A 22880-nucleotide genomic window follows, 5' to 3' on the forward strand; every position below is an offset into this window, starting at 1 on the left:
CAATGGATGCCACTTTTAGGAAACGAGCTACCAGCCAGCTGCAGAAAAGATTGCGCCAGCCATTGGCTGCCCTTGCCCAAAGCTGCCCCTGGGTTATGCCTGCCCGAATTATTCTGAGTTGTGCAGAAGAAGAAAGACAGAGTGCTTCTAACACAGGCTTCCCGAGGCTGAGAGAGATAAGGAGGTCACATTTGCAGACAAAATTTACATCCCATGCTGGAGCCATTTTCTTGGCATTCTGGGGTCGGAACCTTATGCGCATGTGCTGAGATAACATACTCTAGTGTCACAGCCAGCCTCAAATGCAACATCACATCCATTTGTTCAGGGATGCTATGCGTATCACCTCACATGTGTATCTACACTGGCAGAACAGAACCAATATTTCACGGATAAGATCACTGACGCCATATCATGGAGACAGAAGAACAAAGGCAACCGCCACTCCCTTGACTGCGAGCAGAAATTTCTCCTCCTTCTTTTCTCTTTCATTATCACAGTTACCATAATATGCCATCATTAAAAAAACGAAAACAAAACAAAACAAAATGAAGCTGATAAACCCAAGCTAATATTCCCATCCCATACGAAAGTCTGTAAAAGTTGGTGTTGCAGTGTGAAAGCTTCTTTGAGCGGAGGAGTTTAAAGGTAAAGAGAAACAACTTAAACAGCTGTAGGTGCATTATCCCGTATTTCTACAGTGTTGTGTCTAAGTGTTGTGCTGGCTTGTAAAAAGGAACAGGTGCGCAAGTCATCCTTGTCTCAAAATACTGCTCAACATTCTATCCTTGTCATTGGTTTGTCTCGGGAGCTTTGCTTTCCTCTTCCCCTCTGGGCTTCCCTTTTTCTTCCTCCTCCTCTTTTATAGCCTCAATCTCTTCGGAGGGTTGCTTTTCTGCCCCAGCTTTCCGTTCCTCCTCCGCAACGACTTTCTTCCACATCTGATGGTTCTCAAGTAGGTGCTGAGTGATTTGGCAGTAGATTTTCCTCCTCTTCTTCCCTGCAAAACACCACAGGGGAAAATGATGCCTTAAGCTGCAACCGTGGGCAGAGTATGAATAGAAAGGGAAGGTTCAGTGGTAGATAGGATCCGTTTGCACACAGGGTGCCCCAGGCTCAATCCCAAACACCTCCATTCAGGGCTGGGGAAAACTCATTGTCTGAAACCCTGGGGAGTTGCTACCAATCAGTGTAAATCAGCAGTTTTCAACTTTTTTAGACTCGGGACCCACCTTTAACCCAAGCAAGCATCTCTTAATTTCTTACTATATAATATTTATGCAAGGTGGGAACGTGCATCACGCTACAGTTCACGTGGCTGGCAGCAGGGGGCCACATGGACTGCAGTGTGACAACAATGGGCGAATGAATCAGGCAGGCTGGTGGCGCAAGTGAACAGGCACACAAAGCAAGCAAGTGGACAGAAGGGCCTTACCATGTTACCACTGCCATTGTCGTCACCACCGCCCGCCTGCCCACTTGCTCACTCACTCGCATGCACAGCAGAGGAAGGGAAGCCTGGAGTTTAAGCAAGCAGGCGGCCCAGTTGAGCAAGCCAATGGGCGGATAGTCCAGGGGACTGAGCAAGCAGGCAGCCAGGAGGCCAATCCAGTCAGGACTTCATGCACTTCCCATAGTTGTTGCTGCCGTATCAGTGAGCAACATGGGCCGGGGTGGGGCAGCCTCTAGTGTTGACATTTATTTGCATGTTGGCGGAGCTGCTCCCCTGACCCACCAGCTGAAAGTGAAGGGTGCAGAGAGCAGGGCTGGTCTTCCTAATATTGCTGAATGACAAAGTCCATCACTCCTCTACTTTGGTCTGGGGCTGACAATGCTAAGCTAGATAGACCTAAAGTAGAAAGCCTATGCTCCTATGCTCACAGATGGGGATTTAATATTGCAAATGGATTGTTAAGCTGTCTCATATGGGTTGTTGTCACCAGCTTGTTTCATTACAGGATTTTCTCCAGATTAAATTTAGGGTAGGGGTGGAGACTATAACTTAGTATTTGCCCATGCCATTGTGTGGACCCTGCAAAAAAATCTGAATAAATCAAGAGCACCCATCCTACAATGGACACCTCTCTGGAAGCACATTAGGGCTCATTTCTGGGTATACACAGACCTTAAAGGTAAAGGGACCCCTGACAGTTAAGTCCAGTTGTGAATGACTCTGATGTTGTGGCGCTCATCTTGCATTACAGGCCAAGGGAGCCAGCGTTTGTCTGCTTCCACAGACAGTTTTTCCGGGTCATGTGGCCAGCATGACTAAGCCGCTTCTGGAGAACCAGAGCAGCGCACGGAAACGCCGTTTACCTTCCCGCTGGAGTGGTACCTATTTATCTACTTGCACTTTGACGTGCTTTCAAACTGCTAGGTTGGCAGGAGCAGGGACCGAACATCGGGAGCTCACCTCATTGCGGGGCCTCGAACTGCCGATCTTCAACTTGCCCACAGCCCCAACCCTCCCAGTAAGCAACAGTGATCCACCTGCTGGGAAGCTATTGGTGTGGCTCTCCTTCCTCATTTCTGTGCCCCCCCCTTTTATTTACAATCAAGTTCACATTTGCACCATACATTGAAAGCCCTATTGTGCCACATGGAGAATCTGCAGTTTGTAAAAAGGTGCTAACCCACATGCTATAATTCCTAGCACCATTAACAAACTACAGTTCTCAGGGTTGTCCATGATTATTCCAGTGGCAAGACAGTACTTTAAGCACATGGTGTGGCTGTGACCTGAACAAATTTACAAAAATGTGCACATCATAGTACCCCACCATAGGTACTAAAGTAGCCTTCAAGCTAAGTTGGGACTACAATCTCTATGATGGGAGATATAGTCCAAAACATCTGCAGGGGCCCAGGCTAGCAGAGGCTGTATTGAAGGCACTTAGACATAGATTAAGATTTAATTATCAAAAACTACTGCTCATTTCCCCCCACTTTGGAACTCCCTGCCTTGACATTTCATTGTTTCTGTCTGGCACCTGATGAAAATTGTTTTGTTTAGGCAAGCCTATAGACACGTAGAACGCCGATACATATTTTAATCTGGTTTTCATCTTATTGGTTTTTTTGTATCTGTTTTTGAATGTTTTAAATAGCTGTTTTACACTGGTTTTGTTTATTAACTTATTTTACTGTTCCATTCTTTTTACAAACCACTTTAAGGTTTTTTAATAGTCAAGCGGCATGTAACTTTTATGAAATGAATAAATAAATGCTATAAGAAAACATATTAAGACTTTTAATATTTTCGTTTTCGTATTTCAATTTGCCCTAACCTCTGACCAATTAAAACCAGCCACCGCTGATTTATCAATTGAAAAGCTCAGTTGACTGATCTGTACCACTTGAGCAAATGAACCATGTGCTGTACAAATAATAATCCCACATGCTTTTGTGGAGGTTTCCCCGAGACAACTGTGTGTTGAAACCTTCTCATGCCACAGGGGCAAACGTGTCCACTCTGGGCTCCAGAACCACTGAGCTGAAGTGGCAAGAGTTCTCAAGCTAAGGATCTTAGCAAAACAAACACTTAAAACTTGCTCCTTTGCAAACTCCCCCATCACCTATCCTTAGCATCAGCAGCTACAAACTTCAGCGATATGAACCTCTTCAAGGTTTTAATGAAGAGCCGGTGGGGAAGGGGAAAAAAAAAATGACGTAGAGGAATGTTTTGTCGCAAAGAAATGTGTGCATAGATTAGCGTTTCCAGGTGGCCTTAAGTGTGTGTCAGGAGCCAAACCGTTGAGTCCTTCAAGCTTTTCAACGGCAAACAAAGAGCTTTTCACTGTGGCACAGCCCAAATCCAGTTCAATCCTTCATTAGAAAGCTTTCACTCCCCTGTAGGAAACCTGAAGGTTTAATCAGGAGAAAACTCTATTCCGCACAGCGCTCCGTGTTAGAACATTCTATCCCTGGTTTCCCGGGAGACAACACTCCCCCCCTCGCCACCCTCCCGAGTCTTGCAGCTCTCCGCAGAGGTCATTAGAGCATTTATCACCACCTGAGATTCTGCTCGGAACCACTGCAAACCTAATCAGGCTAACCGATGCAACTGCACTCATTTGCTTTTAGGTCAGGGGGTCGCACCGGGAATGCAAGAACTGAGAGAGGGGTCTTGGGGTCTGAACTGGAGGCAACGGACTTGAAGTGAGACCTTGCGGTCAAAACAGAAGTAGCTCAAGAAAGGTGCTGACCCAGTGTGCGGCGGCCGTGCAAAAGGCACACTCCATGCTAGAGATCGTTAGGAGAGGAATTGAAAATGAAACAGCCAGTATGCACTATGCTGCTATGCAGGTGTGGCTGCGTTCGGAGTATTGTGTACAGTTCTGGCGGCCTCACCTCAAAAAGGATATTGTAGAGAGTTTGAAAAGGTTCAGAGAGGGGCCACCAGGATGGGCCTTTCAAGGGAATGGAGGAACTCTCCTATGAAGAAACATTGAGGTGTCTGGGGCTTAGAGCAGTGGTACCCAGCTAAGAACTGTGGACCCCGTTTTTCAAAAGCCAAGCCATGAATCCCCTACTTTTGGAAATGTTGATGTCTCAGCACAAAACCAGGATCCACATCTTCTGGGTGGTCTCCTGTGCAAGTCATGTGACCTGTGAGAGAGCACAACGACCCCCCCCCCAATGTGTGTTTCTTGTTGCCACAATCTTGTGCGTTTTGGGGGCAGTGTTTGAAACTTCCATTGCTCTAGTGCCAGAGTGCTGTCAGCGGCTCCCGGCTGGTTGCCCAAGAAACTATAAAGACAAGCAAAAGTTTCTTACAGTCCTTTTTTATTTCAGACATTACAGAGAGAGGCTATAGAAAACAGCCTCTTGGATAATGGTTTTGTCCCGAGTGAATCTCCAGCCTGTGTCCTCCACTTCCTCATTCGTCATCATCATCACCTCCTCTATGGGTGCTGTTAAGTGCCTTCTGTCTTTGAGCTTTTTGCTCTCCTACTTTTGAGGCTTGCTGGGTTCTGGGAGATGGAGGGTCTGGAATGCTTTCTTGTGACAATGTGTCAGCCAGCTGCTGCTGCTGCTCCTCTCCCATGATTTCCCAACTTTCCCCCTCATCTGCCTCTGAGCTGTGACCTCCTGCAAACCCCTGTTGTAAATCTATACTGTCTTTCTCTTCCTCCTCCCTGGAAGGGTCAGGTATGGGGAGGTGGGAGGTGGTCTCCACCATTCCTCCTCTGCCCAGCCCAACCCCCAGGTGCATTTTGCGACAGGTAATTTCATAAGCGCGAGCAGTTTCTGAGCTCTGGGCGCAGTACTGCGCCTAAGATTTCAGATTAAGACTGCAGAGTGGAAGTAAAGGAGGACCTTTTTCTGCCTCCCCACTTCCAGTTACTCTCTGAAGACTGGAGAAGAGACCCTCTTAAGAATATAGGGGGCTGGGTAGGGGAAGGACTAGACCATGTGAGAAATGAACATAATATTTTAGCTGCAATTCATTCATTTTCAGTTTTGTATTCTTGTTCTAAGAAAGCAAGCCTAGACATTCCGCCCATAACCTAGGTTTAAAGTGCCATGTAGCTCCTAGCTTTTGTACCTCTGTTTCTAACACTGGGGCATCATGCTATCACGCAATGGCTCAGCTATTTCCCCATTTTAAAAGCCCACTCTTTCTGCTAGACCTTCTTGATAATTCCAGGTATCTGAAAACTAAGAATTTTGTTCTTTTTGTACCCATGAGCCATACAGTAAGAGGAATTAGTAGACCTTTTGAGTTCCACTGAGAGCTTTTGTTGGTGGCATGCCTGACTGAACTTGGAAGAAGATAGTAGAGATTCTAGGCCAATGTTTCCCATGTACTAAGGAGAAAGTGCCATCTGGCACTATGTTGTCACAAAGAGAGAGGGCTGCATTAAAGAGTCATAAGCCATGAATGTTTGCCCAAGTAATTGTCTGAGGGGTAGGCAGGGACCAGAAAATATGTCCTTTGCACAGCTTATCCTTTTCGGGTTTTGTATTTTTATGTTGTGAACAATGCTGTGATCCTGGGGTGAAGGGTGGCATACAAACTTAGTAAGAATGAAAGGACCTGATCCCTGTTGTTGCTGTTGGTTTTTTGTATCTTCATTTTAGATCTTGCAATTTATGTGGAAATTGTCCAGTTTGGTTGTGGTTGTGTATTTTTTATATTTTTTTTATTGTTGATGACTACTTTTGTTACGTTGCAGTTATATATACAGTGGTGCCCCGCAAGACGAATGCCTCGCAAGACGGAAAACCCGCTAGACGAAAGGGTTTTCCGTTTTGGAGGTGCTTCGCAAAACGAATTTCCTATGGGCTTGCTTCGCAAGACAAAAATGTCTTGCGAGTTCCTGTGGGTTTTTCCCCCTCCCCCCCTTTTTATAAGCCGCTAAGCCGCTTATCAGCTGATCCGCTAAGCTGATAAACCGCTATAATCCACTAAGCCGTCAATGGGCTTGCTTCGCAAGACGAAAAAACCTCTAGACGAAGAGATTCGCGGAACGGATTAATTTCGGCTTGCGAGGCACCACTGTATATATATATATATATTCTTGTTGTAAGCTGCCTTCAGCATGGTTTGAACTGTGGAAAGGTGGCATACACATGTATGTATGTATGTGATTGCCCAATGCAGCAAGCGAAGGACTTCCCCAGCTGCTGTGGCCTCCCTCGACTCAGGTGCTTATGTACAAGCTCATCTGGCCTCGAATGCAGGGGAAGGTGGGCTTCACAGCCACAGTAGGAGTGCCATCCATGTGGTATGTTACTGTGGAAGAGGGTTTTAAAAAAACCAAACCAAAAAACCTCTTCCTTTGTACCATTGTCCCAATTAAAATGACCAACTGAAGTCGCTTATTCTCCCCTAGGGCAAATAGCAGCTTTGGGGATGAGCTGACTTTTAACTAGGAACACCACATGGCAGGGGGAGAGGGAAGTGTTAAAACCCAAGGTGTTGAGTCTGCGGGAGCGAGCACACACTGAAATAACAAACTTACTTGACTCGGGGTTTTCATAGGTGTCCATGTCTGCCGCATCTTCCTCCTCCTGTTCATCAGTATCGCCCGACTCATCGTTATCTTCGACCCACTTCCCTGGCATAAGCCCTGCTGAGTCATAGGAATTGCACAGCGGTCCCACAATGTGAGAGATGAAGGATTCCTGGAGGTTTGCAAGCTGAGGGGCGGCGCGATCCATGAAAGGGCTGATGGGGAGGCCTAAGCTGGCTTCCTCGTCACCCTTAGAAAAAAGAGAGGATCTGTTATAATGCTGTCTCGATCCCTTAGAACAGAAATGCACATTGGGTCTCCCACTGCCATCCTGACCCGGGACTCTCAACAGGTGAGTCCAACAAAGTGAGGACAGAGACCTGGTGCAAATCGACTCCCTCTTCAAAAACAACAATAACAACCCGCAGGGAGCTATCAGTTGGAACTTGATCATGTGCCTATCCAAAGCCAACAAACCACAGAGAAAAGCAGTGTAATTCAGAGCTAAATCTAACACTAACTCTAACCCAGTGGTTCTCAAACTTTTTTCTCTGGGCCACACTTATGGAATATAAAAATTGCTCATGCAACACCATTTTTTAAAATAGATAAATACATTGGAAAACAAAAAGAAACAACTCCCAGCAGTGCTTGATTTATAACACAAAACACAACTAATTTATAATATGATCACAGGACATCCTAAGAACACAAACCATTCCCAAAATATAAGTGAGCCTCTTCCATATGTACCTTAAGTATGTCTACAAACTCAATGAGAGGTGTGAGTTTGCTTTTGCCAGGTAATCTCATTTATATTAGGTCTAATTTGAGACAAACCAACTCTCATCTCTTCATCAACACAAAGAAGGCTTTCTCTTTTCTGATCTGATTTGTCAGAGTTGAATATTCCTGCTCACATCCATAATTTGCGGAGAACTGCAGAAGAATAGCCAATGCTCTTGAAGAGAGGCATGCATACATATAGTTTCTGGCTATACACCCACAATACACTGAAATGTTCAAATGTTTGATTGTCCTTGAATCTTCCCGCCATGCTTGCCACCCTCTCCTGCCACACCAGGGTGATGCGCTACAACCTTTGAGAGCCACTGCCCTAACCCCATACCCTAGAGGTTTGTGTGTCCCCTTCCTCCTTCCAGCAACAACATAAGGCTAGTTACCTGTTCGTAAAATTCGTTGACAATGCCCTCCGTCCACTGCAGATGCAATTCTTTGCATTTCGCAGGCCCGTTGATGTCTGCCAGCTTGATGCACATCTGGCAAACCAGCAAGCGGTCGTTCTCGTTCGTCCAATCAATGCCAACATCATCATTGACCTGGCAGACAGACGTGACTAAGGTGAGCGGTGCGATACTGTCGCAGCCACGCGTAACGCAAAACAATTGGAGAACGAGGATGCGATATCAGACGTGACTAAGGTGAGCGGTGCGATACTGTCGCAGCCACGCGTAACGCAAAACAATTGGAGAACGAGGATGCGATATCAGCTGAACAGAACAGCACCATTGGGGGTGGCGGCTGACATATCATTTATATTTGCTTTACATAAATTATATTCCCATTACACACATATACTTATAGAGCTTAACTTAAGGAAATCCAGCGGCATCTGTCCTCACCAGCATATTTGACTGAGGCTCTGGCTCCAATCCACCCAAGGCCTGGCAAACATTTTGAGTCAGTGGGCATGTCTGGAATTTTGAGAACGTGCCAGCCACGGGTGCCTGCCACATAAGGGCTGCCATGGGGGAGTGGCAGAACACCAAAAACGGTGCAGGTGTGCAGGTGTGCCCCTTACCTACCCCAGGAAATGGGAAAATGGCACCCACATCAGTAACTGCTGCTCTTTGGACTCTCCTCTGTTCAAAATGGAGGGGAGGGTGAATGCCCAATCCTGGCATCCAGGGAAATATGGGTGTGTTTGAGGAGCTGGGCTCAATTTAAGAGAGGTCAAGACTGTGAGATCAGGAAAAGAGCAGGAACAGGAAACTCTTTCTCCTATACAAGTTGTACCTTGGATCTCGAATGCCTTGGCTCCCAAATGATCGAACCTTGGAAGTGAGTGTTCTGTTTTTTGGATGATTTTCGGAAGCTGAATGTTTGGTGTGGCTTCCGCAGCTTCCAAGTGGAAGCCATGCTTTGGTTTCCGAATGTTTTGGAAGTCGAACGGACTTCCGGAACAGATTCTGTTCGACTTCCAAGGTACGACTGTATTGTGAACCTGGGGGGAGCTGCTGAGGTGAGACAAAAGGAGATGTGATGTGTTGTCAACTCCTGCCCATGCAGATTCGAAATCTGCCATTTTGCAGGCAGGACATGCATCCTTGGTCCCAACTAGCTGGCAATTTGGGGACAGCCTTCTTTGTTGTTGCTGATTTCCAATCTGAGTTGCAGTAGCGGATCCAACATTTAATGCCAAGTAAAGGTAAAGGGACCCCCGACCATTAGGTCCAGCCATGACCGACTCTGGGGTTGCAGTGCTCATCTCGCTTTATTGGCTGAGGGAGCAGCTTCCAGGTCATGTGGCCAGCATGACCAAGCTGCTTCTGGCGAACCAGAGCAGTGCATGGAAACGCCGTTTACCTTCCCGCCGAAGCGGTACCTATTTATCTACTTGCACTTTGACGTGCTTTCGAACTGCTAGGTTGGCAGGAGCTGGGACCGAGCAACGGGAGCTCACCCTGTCGCAGGGATTAGAACCGCCGACCTTCTGATCGGCAAGTCCTAGGCTCTGTGGTTTAACCCACAGTTTGGTATTAATGCCAGTTTGCAGGGAAAATACAATCTGGTGTCACCTGAAGCTCACTCTCTACCCATCAAAGTGCTGGGACTTGAATGACAGTGCACTGTATCCATGTAACGTTTTGCCTGCTGTATCTGTAAGAGTCAGGGGTGGTCAAAATACTTCTTTGTCTTACAGCCAAAACAACTGGGCGCCCCCAATTTCATTTCAGGCTGTAGTGACTGGAAATGGGAATTTACATGAGATTTGAGCAGCATGACTTCTAACTGAATAACGGAAATCACCTTTTGTTGATTCAAGTCCCAGAACCACATGATATTGTTCCTGGGGCACCATCCTTGCAAAACATTAGGACGACAAAACCATTACCTTTCCCCCAGCCAACTTGGATATACAAAAGTTTGAGAGCAAAGGACATACATGGAATCAAGTTTACCTTGGCATTGAACTTTGCTACAAAGTCAAAGTGCTTCTTCAGATCAGTGGCCAAGATTGCCTCAATGACAAGGAACCGAAAGTGCTTGAACTCCACGTGATCGAGGTTGACTAAGAAGTTATATTCTGGTCTGGACATGAAGAGGTTCCACGCAGCCGCTGCATGATGGTTTTCCAAAACAGAACGGTCATTATACAGAACAGCCTAAACAGAGAGAAGGATAGACAGTTTGGCACAATTTATTTTATTTCTACTAGCCCCTGAGAGGCATAAAGGGCCACATATAGAACTGAGGGCCTATCCAAGTTCTGGAGACTCTGCTTAGATCCCCTCCACCTCCTGGTATTTAACTAGGCCTTGTGAAGGGACGGACAACCTCTTTCAACCTGAAGGATGGGTTTGTACACTGCCAACCGCCTCAGGGTGAAAGGGGTGGGGTCAGAGGCAAAGGAGAGGAAGTGGGTGGGGCAAAAATGCAAACAATATTAAAGATGTCTCTCTACACACTGTTTGATTTAGTCATGAGCAAGAGGGAACAAACATACATTCACACACAGGCAATGGGCGTCCCCTTTGAAAATGCCCCTGATTGATTAGTGATGGGTCATTCCATATCAAGTGATAACTGAGGTATTTCAAAACTAAAAATACCAATCTCTTCAGAACTTCATGGGCTTTAATGCAGGGGTCGGCAAACTACAGCCCATGGTCCGGATACGGCCCAAGGGGGTCGTTAAACTGGCCCCCGGCCCTTGCTACCCGCTCGGTCAGTCCCCGCGCAGAGCTAAACCGGCGTGGCGCACCAGTTTAGCTCTGTGTGGGGACTGACTTCCAGGACGCAGCCATGGCTTCCTATTGGCTGCAGGAAGCTCCTGCAGCCAATAGGAAGCCGCAGACACCTCGGGCAAAGAGCAGCAGGAGTGTGCGCATGCACACGGGTGCACGCGTGAGCATGAGCGATCTGGCGCACCAGTGGAAATGTTTGCTGACCCCTGCTTTAATGCAATATGGCACATGACGGACTTACTTTAAATTTTAAAGTTAAGTTACAAAATTTTAAAAAGTGATTTTAAAAAACCATTATGATTAAAAAATTCCAAAAAATATATATTGATTATTTCATATTACCAAGAGCTCCCTGCAAAATTTCATCTTGGGATCTCAATGAGATCCCATTTAAAAAATTGTGCATGCATGTCTGCCTTACAGGGCTCTATTTAGGATAAATGGGTGTGGCAAAATATAAGAGAATAAATAAGAAACCAAGCAATAATATGTTACTTGAGGCATTTTTTTAAAAAGTAATTCAATTAAAAAGTATCTGAGAAGGTTTTTCATTTAAAAATGTATCCTAAAGCGGAGTGTGTTGCATGATAACACTGGTTTTGGCTTGTTTGTACCAGCACTGACTGGCTTTGACGTGTGTGGACAAGCTGTGGCTTGTTGTACAAGGGCTCAGTGGCGACTTGAGATTCACTCTTACGAGAATTCTGTCAAAGCGTCAATTCTATGGACCCAAGTCAGGGTCGATCTCAGCCATCCTTACCTGAGGAGCGCTGGTGGCAACCAAGAAGGCGTTGGTTCTTCCCGGGTGATCGTAATCGTGCATGGCAGCAGCTACATAAAGGGCCATCAGTTCGAGAGCAGGGATGTTGCCCGCCAAGCATCCATGGCCATCGTCTGTTGGTGCGTATGTTTTCGACAAGACGTAACCCAGGTGGCCGTGAGTGATCCCACTATCTGAATCTGAGCAGAAAACCAGGACATTTGCTGAGTTTCTTGTGAGGACCAGGGACAACCAGGGTTCAGTTCTATGCCCAGTTGCCACACTTAACCTGGATCACTTTCGTATCCATTGCTCATTTGTTTTTTTTTTAAATATTTCTATACCGCTGTATCTATCTATCTATCTATCTATCTATCTATCTATCTATCTATCTATCTAATCACAGCGGCAAATCTACTACTTCCCATGATGTTCAGTACCCACACCCAAAAAGCAGCACCAGCAACTGGGAACTCTGGGCACTTGTGAACCCAGGCATCTCTTGGGTCCACCCCCGGGCAAATAAATTGACACCAGCCCATCACTCCTCTTCAGTTTTTGAGGGCATAAGGAGTTGGTTGAGGGCATGAGAGGTTGGGTGGTTGAGAGCCTTGGTTGGCTCAGTTGGTGGTTATGCACTGGGTAAGCGCTGTGGGTTAAACCACAGAGCCTAGGGCTTGCCGATCAGAAGGCTGGCAGTTCGAATCCCTGCGACGGGGTGAGCTCCCGTTGCTCGGTCCCTGCTCCTGCCCACCAAGCAGTTCGAAAGCACGTCAAAGTGCAAGTAGATAAATAGGTACCACTCCGGCGGGAAGGTAAACGGCGTTTCCATGTGCTGCTCTGGTTTGCCAGAAGTGGCTTAGTCATGCTGGCCACATGACCCGGAAGCTGTATGCCGGCTCCCGGAAGCGCCACAACCCCAGAGTCGGCCACGACTGGACCTAACGGTCAGGGGTCCCTTTGAGCCTTAGTCTTGTTTGTAAAGGAGGTTGTAGCCTCTGCCTGACCCTCCCTGGTTAAAGGGCTCCATGAGGAGTTGCTTCTGTCCAATGCCCAGACAGAGGCTAGGACCATAGAACTCCAGTGGAAACCCCTTGGGGGGTACCCCTATTTTATATAGGTCATAGCCGCCCCTATAGTGTGGTTTACCCTTAGATACACCTCCAGCAGATGGGCTGGGGGTAATTAAATGGCTTCACCCAATGCCTATGCCAAACCCTTCCCATCTGTAACCAATAAAGTTGGGGCCTATTTGAACCCAAAACTCCATCTGCTGCTGTCTTGTCTGGTTATTCCGTTACACAATGAGCAACTAGGGAGGCAGAACTAGTAGCCTCTGATAAACTTATCCTCCATGAGTTCAGGGATATTTCAAAAGATAATTTTATAAATTGTGTGTTCTCGTTTCTCAATTTGATCCTACATGGTTTTGTATGCATTGTGGTATTTTATGCATTGTTATTTTTATTGATCATAGTTTAGTAATTCTCTACTGTACTTGTTAAGTGAAAACTGTTTAACTATTATTTGCTGATATTTAATTTTACTGTTTACTATCATATTCTAATGGATTATTGAAAATTGCTTTACTTGCTATAAGTTGTTTAAAGTTATGTTTTTATTATGAATTTGTCAGATTGTCATTAGTTGTGCAATCTTTGCTGTCTTTTTTGTTGTTTCTTCAGCTTGTAAATCGCCTCGTGTATAGCAATGCAGAAAGGCAATATACAAATTGAAAGTGAAATGAAAAATGAAACTTGTTTAGTTCTCTTTTAATGCCATCCAAGTTAGTGGCCATCACAAGCCTCTTCTATGTGCTTCTTCTAAATGCATCAGGTAAACATGTCCAGTTTCCTGCAGAAATAGACACTGGACCAAGAAACCAGCTTAAGGGCTCCCCCAAATCACCTGCTAATAAAATTACCTGAATCACTTGCTGACCCATGGTCATTAATCACAGTTGAGAGTCCTGGTATAGGCTGCGTTGAAAGGTACCAAACAGCGTGGAGAACATCAGTGGCATGGATCCTGTTGTGATCTGTTAAGACAGAGGCAGATTACTTCTGCTGGGGGGGTCAACAGCACCATCTGTTGGACAGAGAGAATCAATTCCCTGCTCGTGGCTCAAATCTCTCGCAGGAACTAAGGTCAACTGCTGAGCTAAGGAAAATGCTGAAGGTGGATAGGCATATTCATTTGCTATGATAAAATTACAGGTGTTTCCAACCTTCTCAAAGTGACACACACACACACACACACACACACACACACACACACACAAACAGTATTATTTGCATTAATCCATAACAAATTCAATAGCTTTATAGGGGTTCTTCTGACCCCTGGACTCCCCCCCCCCCTCTTTCTGGTTTCCAATAATTGTCTCTTCTCTTTTCTGTGACTAAATACTTTTATCCAATCTATTAAACCTCCTTTTTCAATACCCTTTATCAAATTATATTGCAAGTGCCAATCCAAACCTGCTAACTTTTTTCAATGTTTACAATGATCCTTCATATATTCTATACATTCATTTCTAAATTTATCGTCCTCTTGGTGTCTAATCTTTCAGGTCTCAAAGTGAGTTATATACCACTGCTCATTTCAGTAATACATGAAAAGATGGGAGAATCGAGTGGGCAGTGGTTAAGAGCAGGCAGAATGACATCTGCTATCGTTTCTGATCTGTTTTGGTTTGTACTCTACTTCGGTATTGTCTACAAATGGGCTACCACACCATTAACCCTGATCCCCAATCATAAATTGAAGTATCATTCATTATTCTGTATAATTTAGAAAGCCTTGTGTATGAGAATGGGTGGGAGACCCCAGGTCTGGGGAACCGATGCATTTTTTTAAAACATGTCCCTTCCAATGAAAATGCACTGAAATTCATTACGTATTTAATTAGGTTCGTTCTGGCCATAGTGGGTGGCAAGATGAATAATGCAGCAACAGCAAGACAGAATGGAAATCACTGCCACCTTACATCTCTGCAAGTCTAGTGAACTCAATGGGACTTGCTTCTGAGTAGACATGTAAACTGCACTGTGAAAGGTTTACTGTGTGCATTACGGATTTGGGGCTGTACGCATCACTGTTCAAAGCAGATTCACTGAAGTTAATGGGCACGACTAATAGGAATATCAGTGGGTCTACTCTAAGCAGGACTTGGTAGAGTTTTATAGGTTTCTGTGGCATTTTTATCGGATTATCTGGATTCAAATTATTTTATTTGGAGGGATTGTGCTGTGCCTTAGGCACTCTCAGCCTTGAAAAAAGGTTCATTACGGAAAAACAGGAATCAGTGAGTATCGCACTCTTGCTGTCATACTTACAAGGTATCTCTCGGTATCCACACTCCAAAGCATGGAAGTAGTTCATAAACTCTCTCATGGGAATTTTAAAGGTTTCAAATAGCCCCATATCCTCAAAGAGCCTGTAGGACACCTGGAAAAACAGAGCAAAACACAGAGCTTGGCATGGAAGAATCCACACAGCTCTGCAACACAGAAGATGGCCTCCAACAACTCCAAAGACCTCTGTGGAAGGCTTCCCATCATAGCCTGCAAGCCACTTCCTCTGTTTTGGACTCTATCCATTTCAAGAGCTTCATTTTTAACCTCATCTCTACAATCTAACTCACAATCCTGTGAGGCAGGCGTGAGGATGTTGTGACCCTCCAGATGCTGTTGGATTCCACCAGCCCCAGCCAGTAGGGCCAGTACATTTCTGAGCACAATTCAAAGTGTTGGTGCTGACCTTTAAAGCCCTAAATGGCCTCAGCCCAGTATACCTGAAGGAGTGTCGCCACCCCCATCGTTCTGCCTGGACACTGAGGTCCAGCGCTGAGGGCCTTCTGGCAGTTCCCTCGCTGCGAGAAGCCAAGTTACAGGGAACCAGGCAGAGGGCCTTCTCGGTAGTGGCACCCGCCCTGTGGAACGCTCTACCACCAGATGTCAAAGAGAAAAACAACTACCAGACTTTTAGAAGACATCTGAAGGCAGCCTTGTTTAGGGAAGCTTTTATGTTTAATAGGTTATTGTATTTTAATATTCTGTTGGAAGCCGCCCAGAGTGGCTGGGGAAACCCAGCCAGATGGGCGGGGAATAAATAATAAATTATTATTATTATTATTATTATTATTATTATTATTATTATTAGCCCACCTAGTCCAGCATCCTATTCTCACAATGGCCATGCAGGATCCAAGCACAGGAGCCCTCTCCCCCACTCCTGCAGCTTCCAGCAACCGGCATTCAGAAGCATTTCTGCCTTCGTCAATGGAAGAAGAGCATAGCTGTCATAGTTAGTCCCCATTGATAAGCCTTCTGCTTCATAAATTTGTCCATTCCTCTTTTAAAGCCATCCAAGTTGGTGGCCATCACTGCCTCCCTGTACCCATATGATCCCAACAAGTTGAAGCAGCCATGGCTTCGCCCAAAGAATTCTGGGTGTTGCACTTAAGTTAAGGGTGCTGAGAGTTCTTAGGAGACCGCTGTTCCCCACACAGAGCTACAATGGCATAGTTCCCTGTGAACTGTGGGATGTGATACATAAGTAGTAGACAAGTACAACATTCCTTGTTTTCCTAGAGTGGACATGCAAGGGGATGTTTGGACCAGCCAGGCGAAAACTTCCTGTTTCCTCCTGGCTGGGACATACTCCCTTTGCATGTGACTAGAGGTGGACATGACCTTACCTGTGCAGGTAACAAAAGCACAAAGCACGCAGGCACTCCTTCCCTCTTTTGGACTTCATCGTTGGAGCAGTAGCTTTTTAGCTAGAGATGCCCTGTTGGCTTTCAGCCAACAGAGGACAAAGAGACTATCTCCTTATGGGATAGACGCACATGTATGTATCTGCAACTAAGTCTGTCTTCAGGGATCCATCTGTGAACTGACAGTGCTGTGAGTAAAATACTTTTATATATCTTAAATAAGATTGTGGTGTGTTTATTCTTTTAAGAGGGAAATAATGGATCTTACCAGGAATCTATAGTGAGAAGCTTAAACAAGCTTGCAACCAGCTACTTGCTGTGCGCTTAAAGGGGAATGTTAAAACTCGGCTAAATTATAGAACTTGCTAGTGTAAGTTAGGAAGGATATTAAAAACAATATATCTTCTCCTGCCTCCCTGTACATTCCCACATGAACTGACCGTCCAGCTTCCTGGATTGATGGTTGAACCGCTCTGGGAAGGGAAAGGGATGTTCTCCTAACAACTCTCAGGAACCTTAAGAAACCAGAACTCCCTTCTCTTTGAGGGAAGCCATGGCGGTTTAAAGCAGGCTTCCTTAAACTTGGCCCTCCAGATGTTTTGAGACTACAATTCCCATCATCCCTGACTACTGGGTCCTGCTAGCTAGGGATCATGGGAGTTGTAGACCAAAAACATCTGGAGGACCGAGTTTGAGGAAGCCTGGTTTAAAGTCTTTTAAATGCATGGTGCATTGGAGGCACTTGCTTCCTCAATGGCCATCTGTCGTGGGTGCTTTAGCTGGATTCCTGCGTTTCAGGGGATTGGACTAGATCGCCCTTGGGGGTCTCTTCCAAATGTACAATTCTATGATTCAAGCTGTGGCATCGTATGGTGTGATTGTGGCCTAGATGCCCCTTTGGTCTGGTCCTGCAAAGCTCCTATTGTGTTCTTATGTTTTGCTGCTATTAAACATTATAACGATCCATTAATAGCAACAAAATAAGTATTGCAATGCTACTGATAATGTGTTGAAATGAGTAGGGCTTCTGCTCTCACCATCACAGCTGCTCCCAGAAAACTTTAATAGACCCTCTCACCAAATGACAGGAAGGCAACGCTTTCCAACACCTTCCTAAGTTGCTTAATTTTCTTTGTGCGCAAAGAAGTTAATAGTTCTTATTTAGCAGGCCTGGTCGTGAAACACCTCCCAAATTCTCATTTGCAGCTATAACCTCCTGGAGCCGCATCTTAACTGGTTTTCCTAGAATCTGACCCCCTGCCCAATATATTGTTTTTCAATCCTTTGACCGATGTAGCAAGGGGAAGGAAGCTTTAATTTTAAACCAGATCTGGTCTTTCTCTCCCTTAATTGCAGCCTTCAATTCCAGCTCCTCCTGTCCAAGCAAAACCTGATTTATCCTGACAGGGGTTGCCGTTAAGCAAACGGAAGTCATAAATTAAGGCATTACCCATGTACACAGCTTGCTACTGAACTGCAGTGCAGATTAGAAAGGGTTTGCTCTTCCATTCTGAGTCCAGAGTCTCCCCCCAACCCCTTTGCATGGATTACTGTCTGCTGCATTTTGTAATTTGCTGGTGCTGTGTTTGAGTGCTTTCTATTGCACCACAGATGGATGCTTTTAGCTTACTTCTAAAAAAAAGAGAGAGAGAGAAATCTAGACCATTTTAGCATCCCTCTTAATGTACAAAGATGGCTTCTCAAATATTCCTCAAGGAGATCCATTGGTTCTGCTTTCCAAAGGCATATGCTTCCCCCAGGGGGTGGGGGATATGTCAACTCTTCTTTATTCCATTTCATAAATTTCAGGCTATGTGGCACACATCGGTAATTCATTTCACTAATTTCTTTCTCCCTCTCACTAGGTTTAAATCAGGAAGGCAATGCAAATTGCAGAAAGCTAAGAATGAATCACTCCAAACCCCAGAGGTCCTTTGCTATGCACCATCACAAGGCGTTTAATTTTTTCTTGCATCAGGAAGCACAAATATTAATTCTCTAGGCTTTAAATAAACGGATGCATCCATTTCAAAAGCCTGGTCTGATCTCACGCATTCGGGCCAAGTGCAGATATTATGCTTCCCAATCTCCAAACCATGGTTAGCACCTCGCCCTTCCTCTGGCATGTACGTTCCATCTCCTTTCCTTCTTTTGGTACTAACCAAGGTTAACTTAGCATCTGCCCTGACACAGCTCCAAACCACAGTCTGTAAACATGGTTAGTGAACTGTTTTTTGAGTAAACCATGGTTAGTGCCAAGCAGAAAAGCTGCTGAACAAAGCTAGAAGTATGTGTTCCTCCAGATATCCCTGAATGCCAACTCCCATGAGACCCAGCCGGCATCAGGAGTATTCTGGGATGACAGGAGTTGCAGTCCAGCAACATTTGAAGGGACATGGGTTTCCTTCCATGGGGCAGGGTCTGCAAATTGGTCAGAAAATAGATGCAGTGCAAGAAATAATATCATGTGGTTTGCAATAAAGGAGAGGGGAATTACCCCCACTACTCTTCCTAAATAGCAACCATAGTTATAAAGACATTTGTGCTCCCCTTTCAGGATTTCAACTTGGTACGGTGGGACCTAATTCTCTTTAAGCAACAAGAATTCCCTAAACTCAAGCAGGTGACTTTGTTGTGTGTATGGGAGCTCTGTGCATGTAAAGAGATGTGGATCAAAGTTCTTGTACTTCCCCCTAACCAAGAACACACTTTACCCAAGGTGAGGCCCCAACCCAAGTCTTCAGTGCACATTTTCTTACCTGACTGAGGATCCGACCACATTTCCTGCCTATCTTCTCTACCAAATCGAAGATTGGGAAATTCCAATTGTTTAGCTGATCCATAAGAGGGTCCAAATTGTCCATTATTAGAGGCTCTGGGGCAAGAATAGGCTTGTCCTGTATCAAGAAACAACACATGCGCTGAAGGTTACCTAAACATTGCAAAACACATGGGTTACTAAGCCCCTCTCTAAATATACACACTGTGCCATTATTACTGACACATATCAACCCCAGGTTGGCTGGGATCAAGCGGGGGGGGGGGGCACTTTTTGACCTGGCGGACCAGAACTTTATCCACCCATCGCCACAGGGGCAAACTTTGGCAGGTGGGCAGGTTAGAATCATAGAATCATAGAGTTGGAAGAGACCACAAGGGCCATCGAGTCCAACCCCCTGCCAAGCAGGAAACACCATCAGAGCACTCCTGACATATGGTTGTCAAGCCTCTGCTTAAAGACCTCCAAAGAAGGAGACTCCACCACACTCCTTGGCAGCAAATTCCACTGTCGAACAGCTCTTACTGTCAGGAAGTTCTTCCTAATGTTTAGGTGGAATCTTTTTTCTTGTAGTTTGGAACCATTGCTCCGTGTCCGCTTCTCTGGAGCAGCAGAAAACAACCTTTCTCCCTCCTCTATGTGACATCCTTTTATATATTTGAACATGGCTATCATATCACCCCTTAACCTCCTCTTCTCCAGGCTAAACATGCCCAGCTCCCTTAGCCGTTCTTCATAAGGCATCATTTCCAGGCCTTTGACCATTTTGGTTGTCCTCCTCTGGACACGTTCCAGTTTGTCAGTGTCCTTCTTGAACTGTGGTGCCCAGAACTGGACACAGTACTCCAGGTGAGGTCTGACCAGAGCAGAATACAGTGGCACTATTACTTCCCTTGATCTAGATGCTATACTCCTATTGATGCAGCCCAGGTTCCTTATGATGGAGTCGGCTGACTTGATAGCTGGACAGCCCTGCCCACTTGTCAAAGTTGACCCACATAGGTTGGGGTCAAAGTTTGCTTCACCAACATATTCCCTGGAGGGGAAGAGTTTTTCCACAACTTAGTGAGATTTTCAGGTGAGGAAGCCTGTAGCCTTCCACAAGCTGCTTGGCTCCAGCTCCCATCAGCTGTCAGAAACGAGCCCGCAGTAAATCACACAAGTTAACTGCTTATTAGAAAAACAATCTGCACAGCAATGTCAGGCCTAACGACCACAGCAACTCTCTTTGGTAGGTCTTGCAGAGACTAAAGTCCTTTGCTTCCCACAGCTGCCTAAGTCCGCTCCTCTTCAAGGTCCTTCCCAAGCAATCTGAGACTATGCTGGTATGCTTGCCTTTGCTTCTCCCACTTCACGCCTTTCCTGGTCCTGGGAGACCAGGGCTGAAGGGGAGCTTGGTGCAGCAGAAGGGGGAGACCCCAGTGACTTTTCACCACCCTTACCCATCCCTGCCTCTTGGCTTCTCTCCTCTCCTGCTTCTAAACTTCTATCTGCCACAGACTCTCCTTTCTCACTAAACCCTGTTACTGCTTCTGTTTCCGACACCCCCTCCTCCCAGTCGTCTCCCTCTGACCACTCACTGTCATCCCACCACCAATCCCCTGGCTCTGAGCCTTGTTCCTTTGGGGGGTTCTCCGGCCAGTGCTTCCCAGATAGTGCCTGCTGGGCAACTCTGTGCCGAACCAGTCCATGACATCAGTCACAGCCAGCATGGCCAAAGTCAAGGATGATGGGAGATGTAGTCCAGCAATATCTAGATGGGCACATATTTCCACTCTTGTGTAGATGCTTGCAACTCTATGCTTTCTGCAAACAGATCCCCGCCCTGGTCTACAGGGCTAACTGAGCTGGAAGTGAAAGTTACCAGCTAGCATCTGATGAGGGAAAGTTATTTGCTTTTTAAAAAAGAACTCAAACTGGCTTGGAGGGCTTGGAGGGTGGGCCCTTGGCAGTGAGGAATTCTCTTCAAATCTTCAGCTTGGACTCTTTTGTACCACCCCCTGGGGGGCTATTAGTTATGAGCCAAATGTGGATATTTAAGAGCTTAATTTAGGCCACATCTGCACCTTGTTGCACAATCATTCACAGCAGCCCTGCTCCATTTCGCTCTCCATCTCCTAATGTTTTTCTTGGTTTGCGCGATACGTTTGATTTTCACTTAATTTTTTTTTTTTAAATGAATTTTGCTGTTTTGGAGTTCTTCATCTGTGCCATCAAAAATAGAAAGCTGCATGGGAGTTCTCATCTCTTTAGAGGGTAGTTTGACTCTTTCTAGCTAAGTACAACGAGATATGGGATGGTGATAATAAGAGTTTATACACACCCGTGGGGGCAGCTTGCAGCAGAACATTGCAGTGTGGGGAGTTTCTGTACAGGATTCCAGACTTCCTAGTCCTTTCCCCCTCTTCCCCATGGTCTTCCATCTCCCTACCACCAACCCTAACAAAATCAGCATTCCATGGCCATTGAACATATTCAGTCTTTAACCGACTGGGTTTTCTTCGGGGGAGGGAGTCTCCCATGCTTAGCGTTCCTCCACCCTAAAGGTTTTTTTGCACATCTACAAACTTTTGGATTCCCTTGAGTGTGCTGTCGCGACCCTCTTTTGCATAGGGCAAAATAAGCAATGGCACTCACAGCTTGAATGTTGGAAATATAGGGGAAGATAGTAATAAATAATAAGCACTCATGGAATAATGTTGAGCTTCAAGCTGCATTGGTTGCCAGTCTGTTTCGGGGCACAACTCAAGGTGCTTCTGTTAGTGTTTAAAGCCCTCAATGGCTCAGGCCCCAAAGACTGCCTCCTTCCCTACAGACCCTTTTGGGTGCTGAGATTGGGAGAATGGGCCCCCTTGACAGTTCTTCCACTCTATCAGGAGCTGCAGTCAGGGGTAAGTAATGAAGCATTTGGTATCTGTGAAGTTAACTCCTTATTCAAAGAAACCAAAAGTGTGCAGGCCTAGCAATCACAGCAGCTCTTCCCAATGAGGCAGTTGCGAGTGCGGATTGGCAGAAACATTGACAAGAAAGTACCCGGACCAGCCCTGAAAATATATACCAGTTGGTTCAGGCCACTGATTCATTTGGGGCTTGCCAATCAGAAGGTCGGCGGTTTTAATCCCCACAAAGGTGTGAGCTCTTGTTGCTCTGTCCCAGCTCCTGCCAACCTAGCAGTTCGAAAGCACACCAATGCAAGTAGATAAATAGATACCGCTGTGGCGGGAAGGTAAACGGTGTTTCCATGCACTCTGGTTTCCATCACAGTGTTCCGCTGCGCCAGAAGTGGTTTAGCTATGCTGACCACATGACCTGGAAAGCTGTCTGTGGACAAATGCCGGCTCCCTTGGCCTAAAAGCGAGATGAGCGCCACAACCCCATAGACGCCTTTGGCTGGATTTATCTGTCCAGGGGTCCTTTACCTTTACCTTTAACTCTGACAGGTAATGGTTCTCAGAGGACACCTGCTGCCCGAGCTTCTCTTGAACGAGGATTGTGTGGGGCCTTTCTCAGCCTAAGGGCCACATTCCCTCATGGGCAACTTTTTTAGGGGGACAGGGCAGCAGTGGGCGGGGCCAGAGGAGAAAGTAGGCGGAGCAACAGACTCCCAGCTTTGTACAGTTGTACCTCGGGTTACATACGCTTCAGGTTACACACTCTGCTAACCCAGAAATAG

The 22880-nt window shown here is 45.9% G+C and overlaps 1 protein-coding gene across 2 annotated transcripts in view; it reads right to left on the reverse strand.

Moving 5' to 3' along the window:
* Positions 1-445: 445 nt before the first annotated feature.
* The window catches only part of PDE3A (phosphodiesterase 3A), a 262280-nt gene continuing 239845 nt past the window's right edge, over positions 446-22880 (reverse strand). For both annotated transcript variants that reach the window (XM_081879698.1, XM_081879697.1), the window contains 8 exons: positions 19188-19325; positions 15047-15158; positions 13633-13746; positions 11709-11908; positions 10163-10366; positions 8144-8299; positions 6969-7209; positions 446-1000 (listed from right to left, as the gene is read on the reverse strand). In XM_081879698.1, the coding sequence (XP_081735824.1) occupies positions 792-1000; positions 6969-7209; positions 8144-8299; positions 10163-10366; positions 11709-11908; positions 13633-13746; positions 15047-15158; positions 19188-19325 (1374 nt within the window). In that variant the 3' untranslated portion in view covers positions 446-791. The remainder of the gene's footprint in view (positions 1001-6968; positions 7210-8143; positions 8300-10162; positions 10367-11708; positions 11909-13632; positions 13747-15046; positions 15159-19187; positions 19326-22880) is intronic.

Source organism: Podarcis erhardii (assembly GCF_964252035.2).
Source record: "Podarcis erhardii genome assembly, chromosome: 10".
NCBI lineage: Eukaryota > Metazoa > Chordata > Lepidosauria > Squamata > Lacertidae > Podarcis > Podarcis erhardii.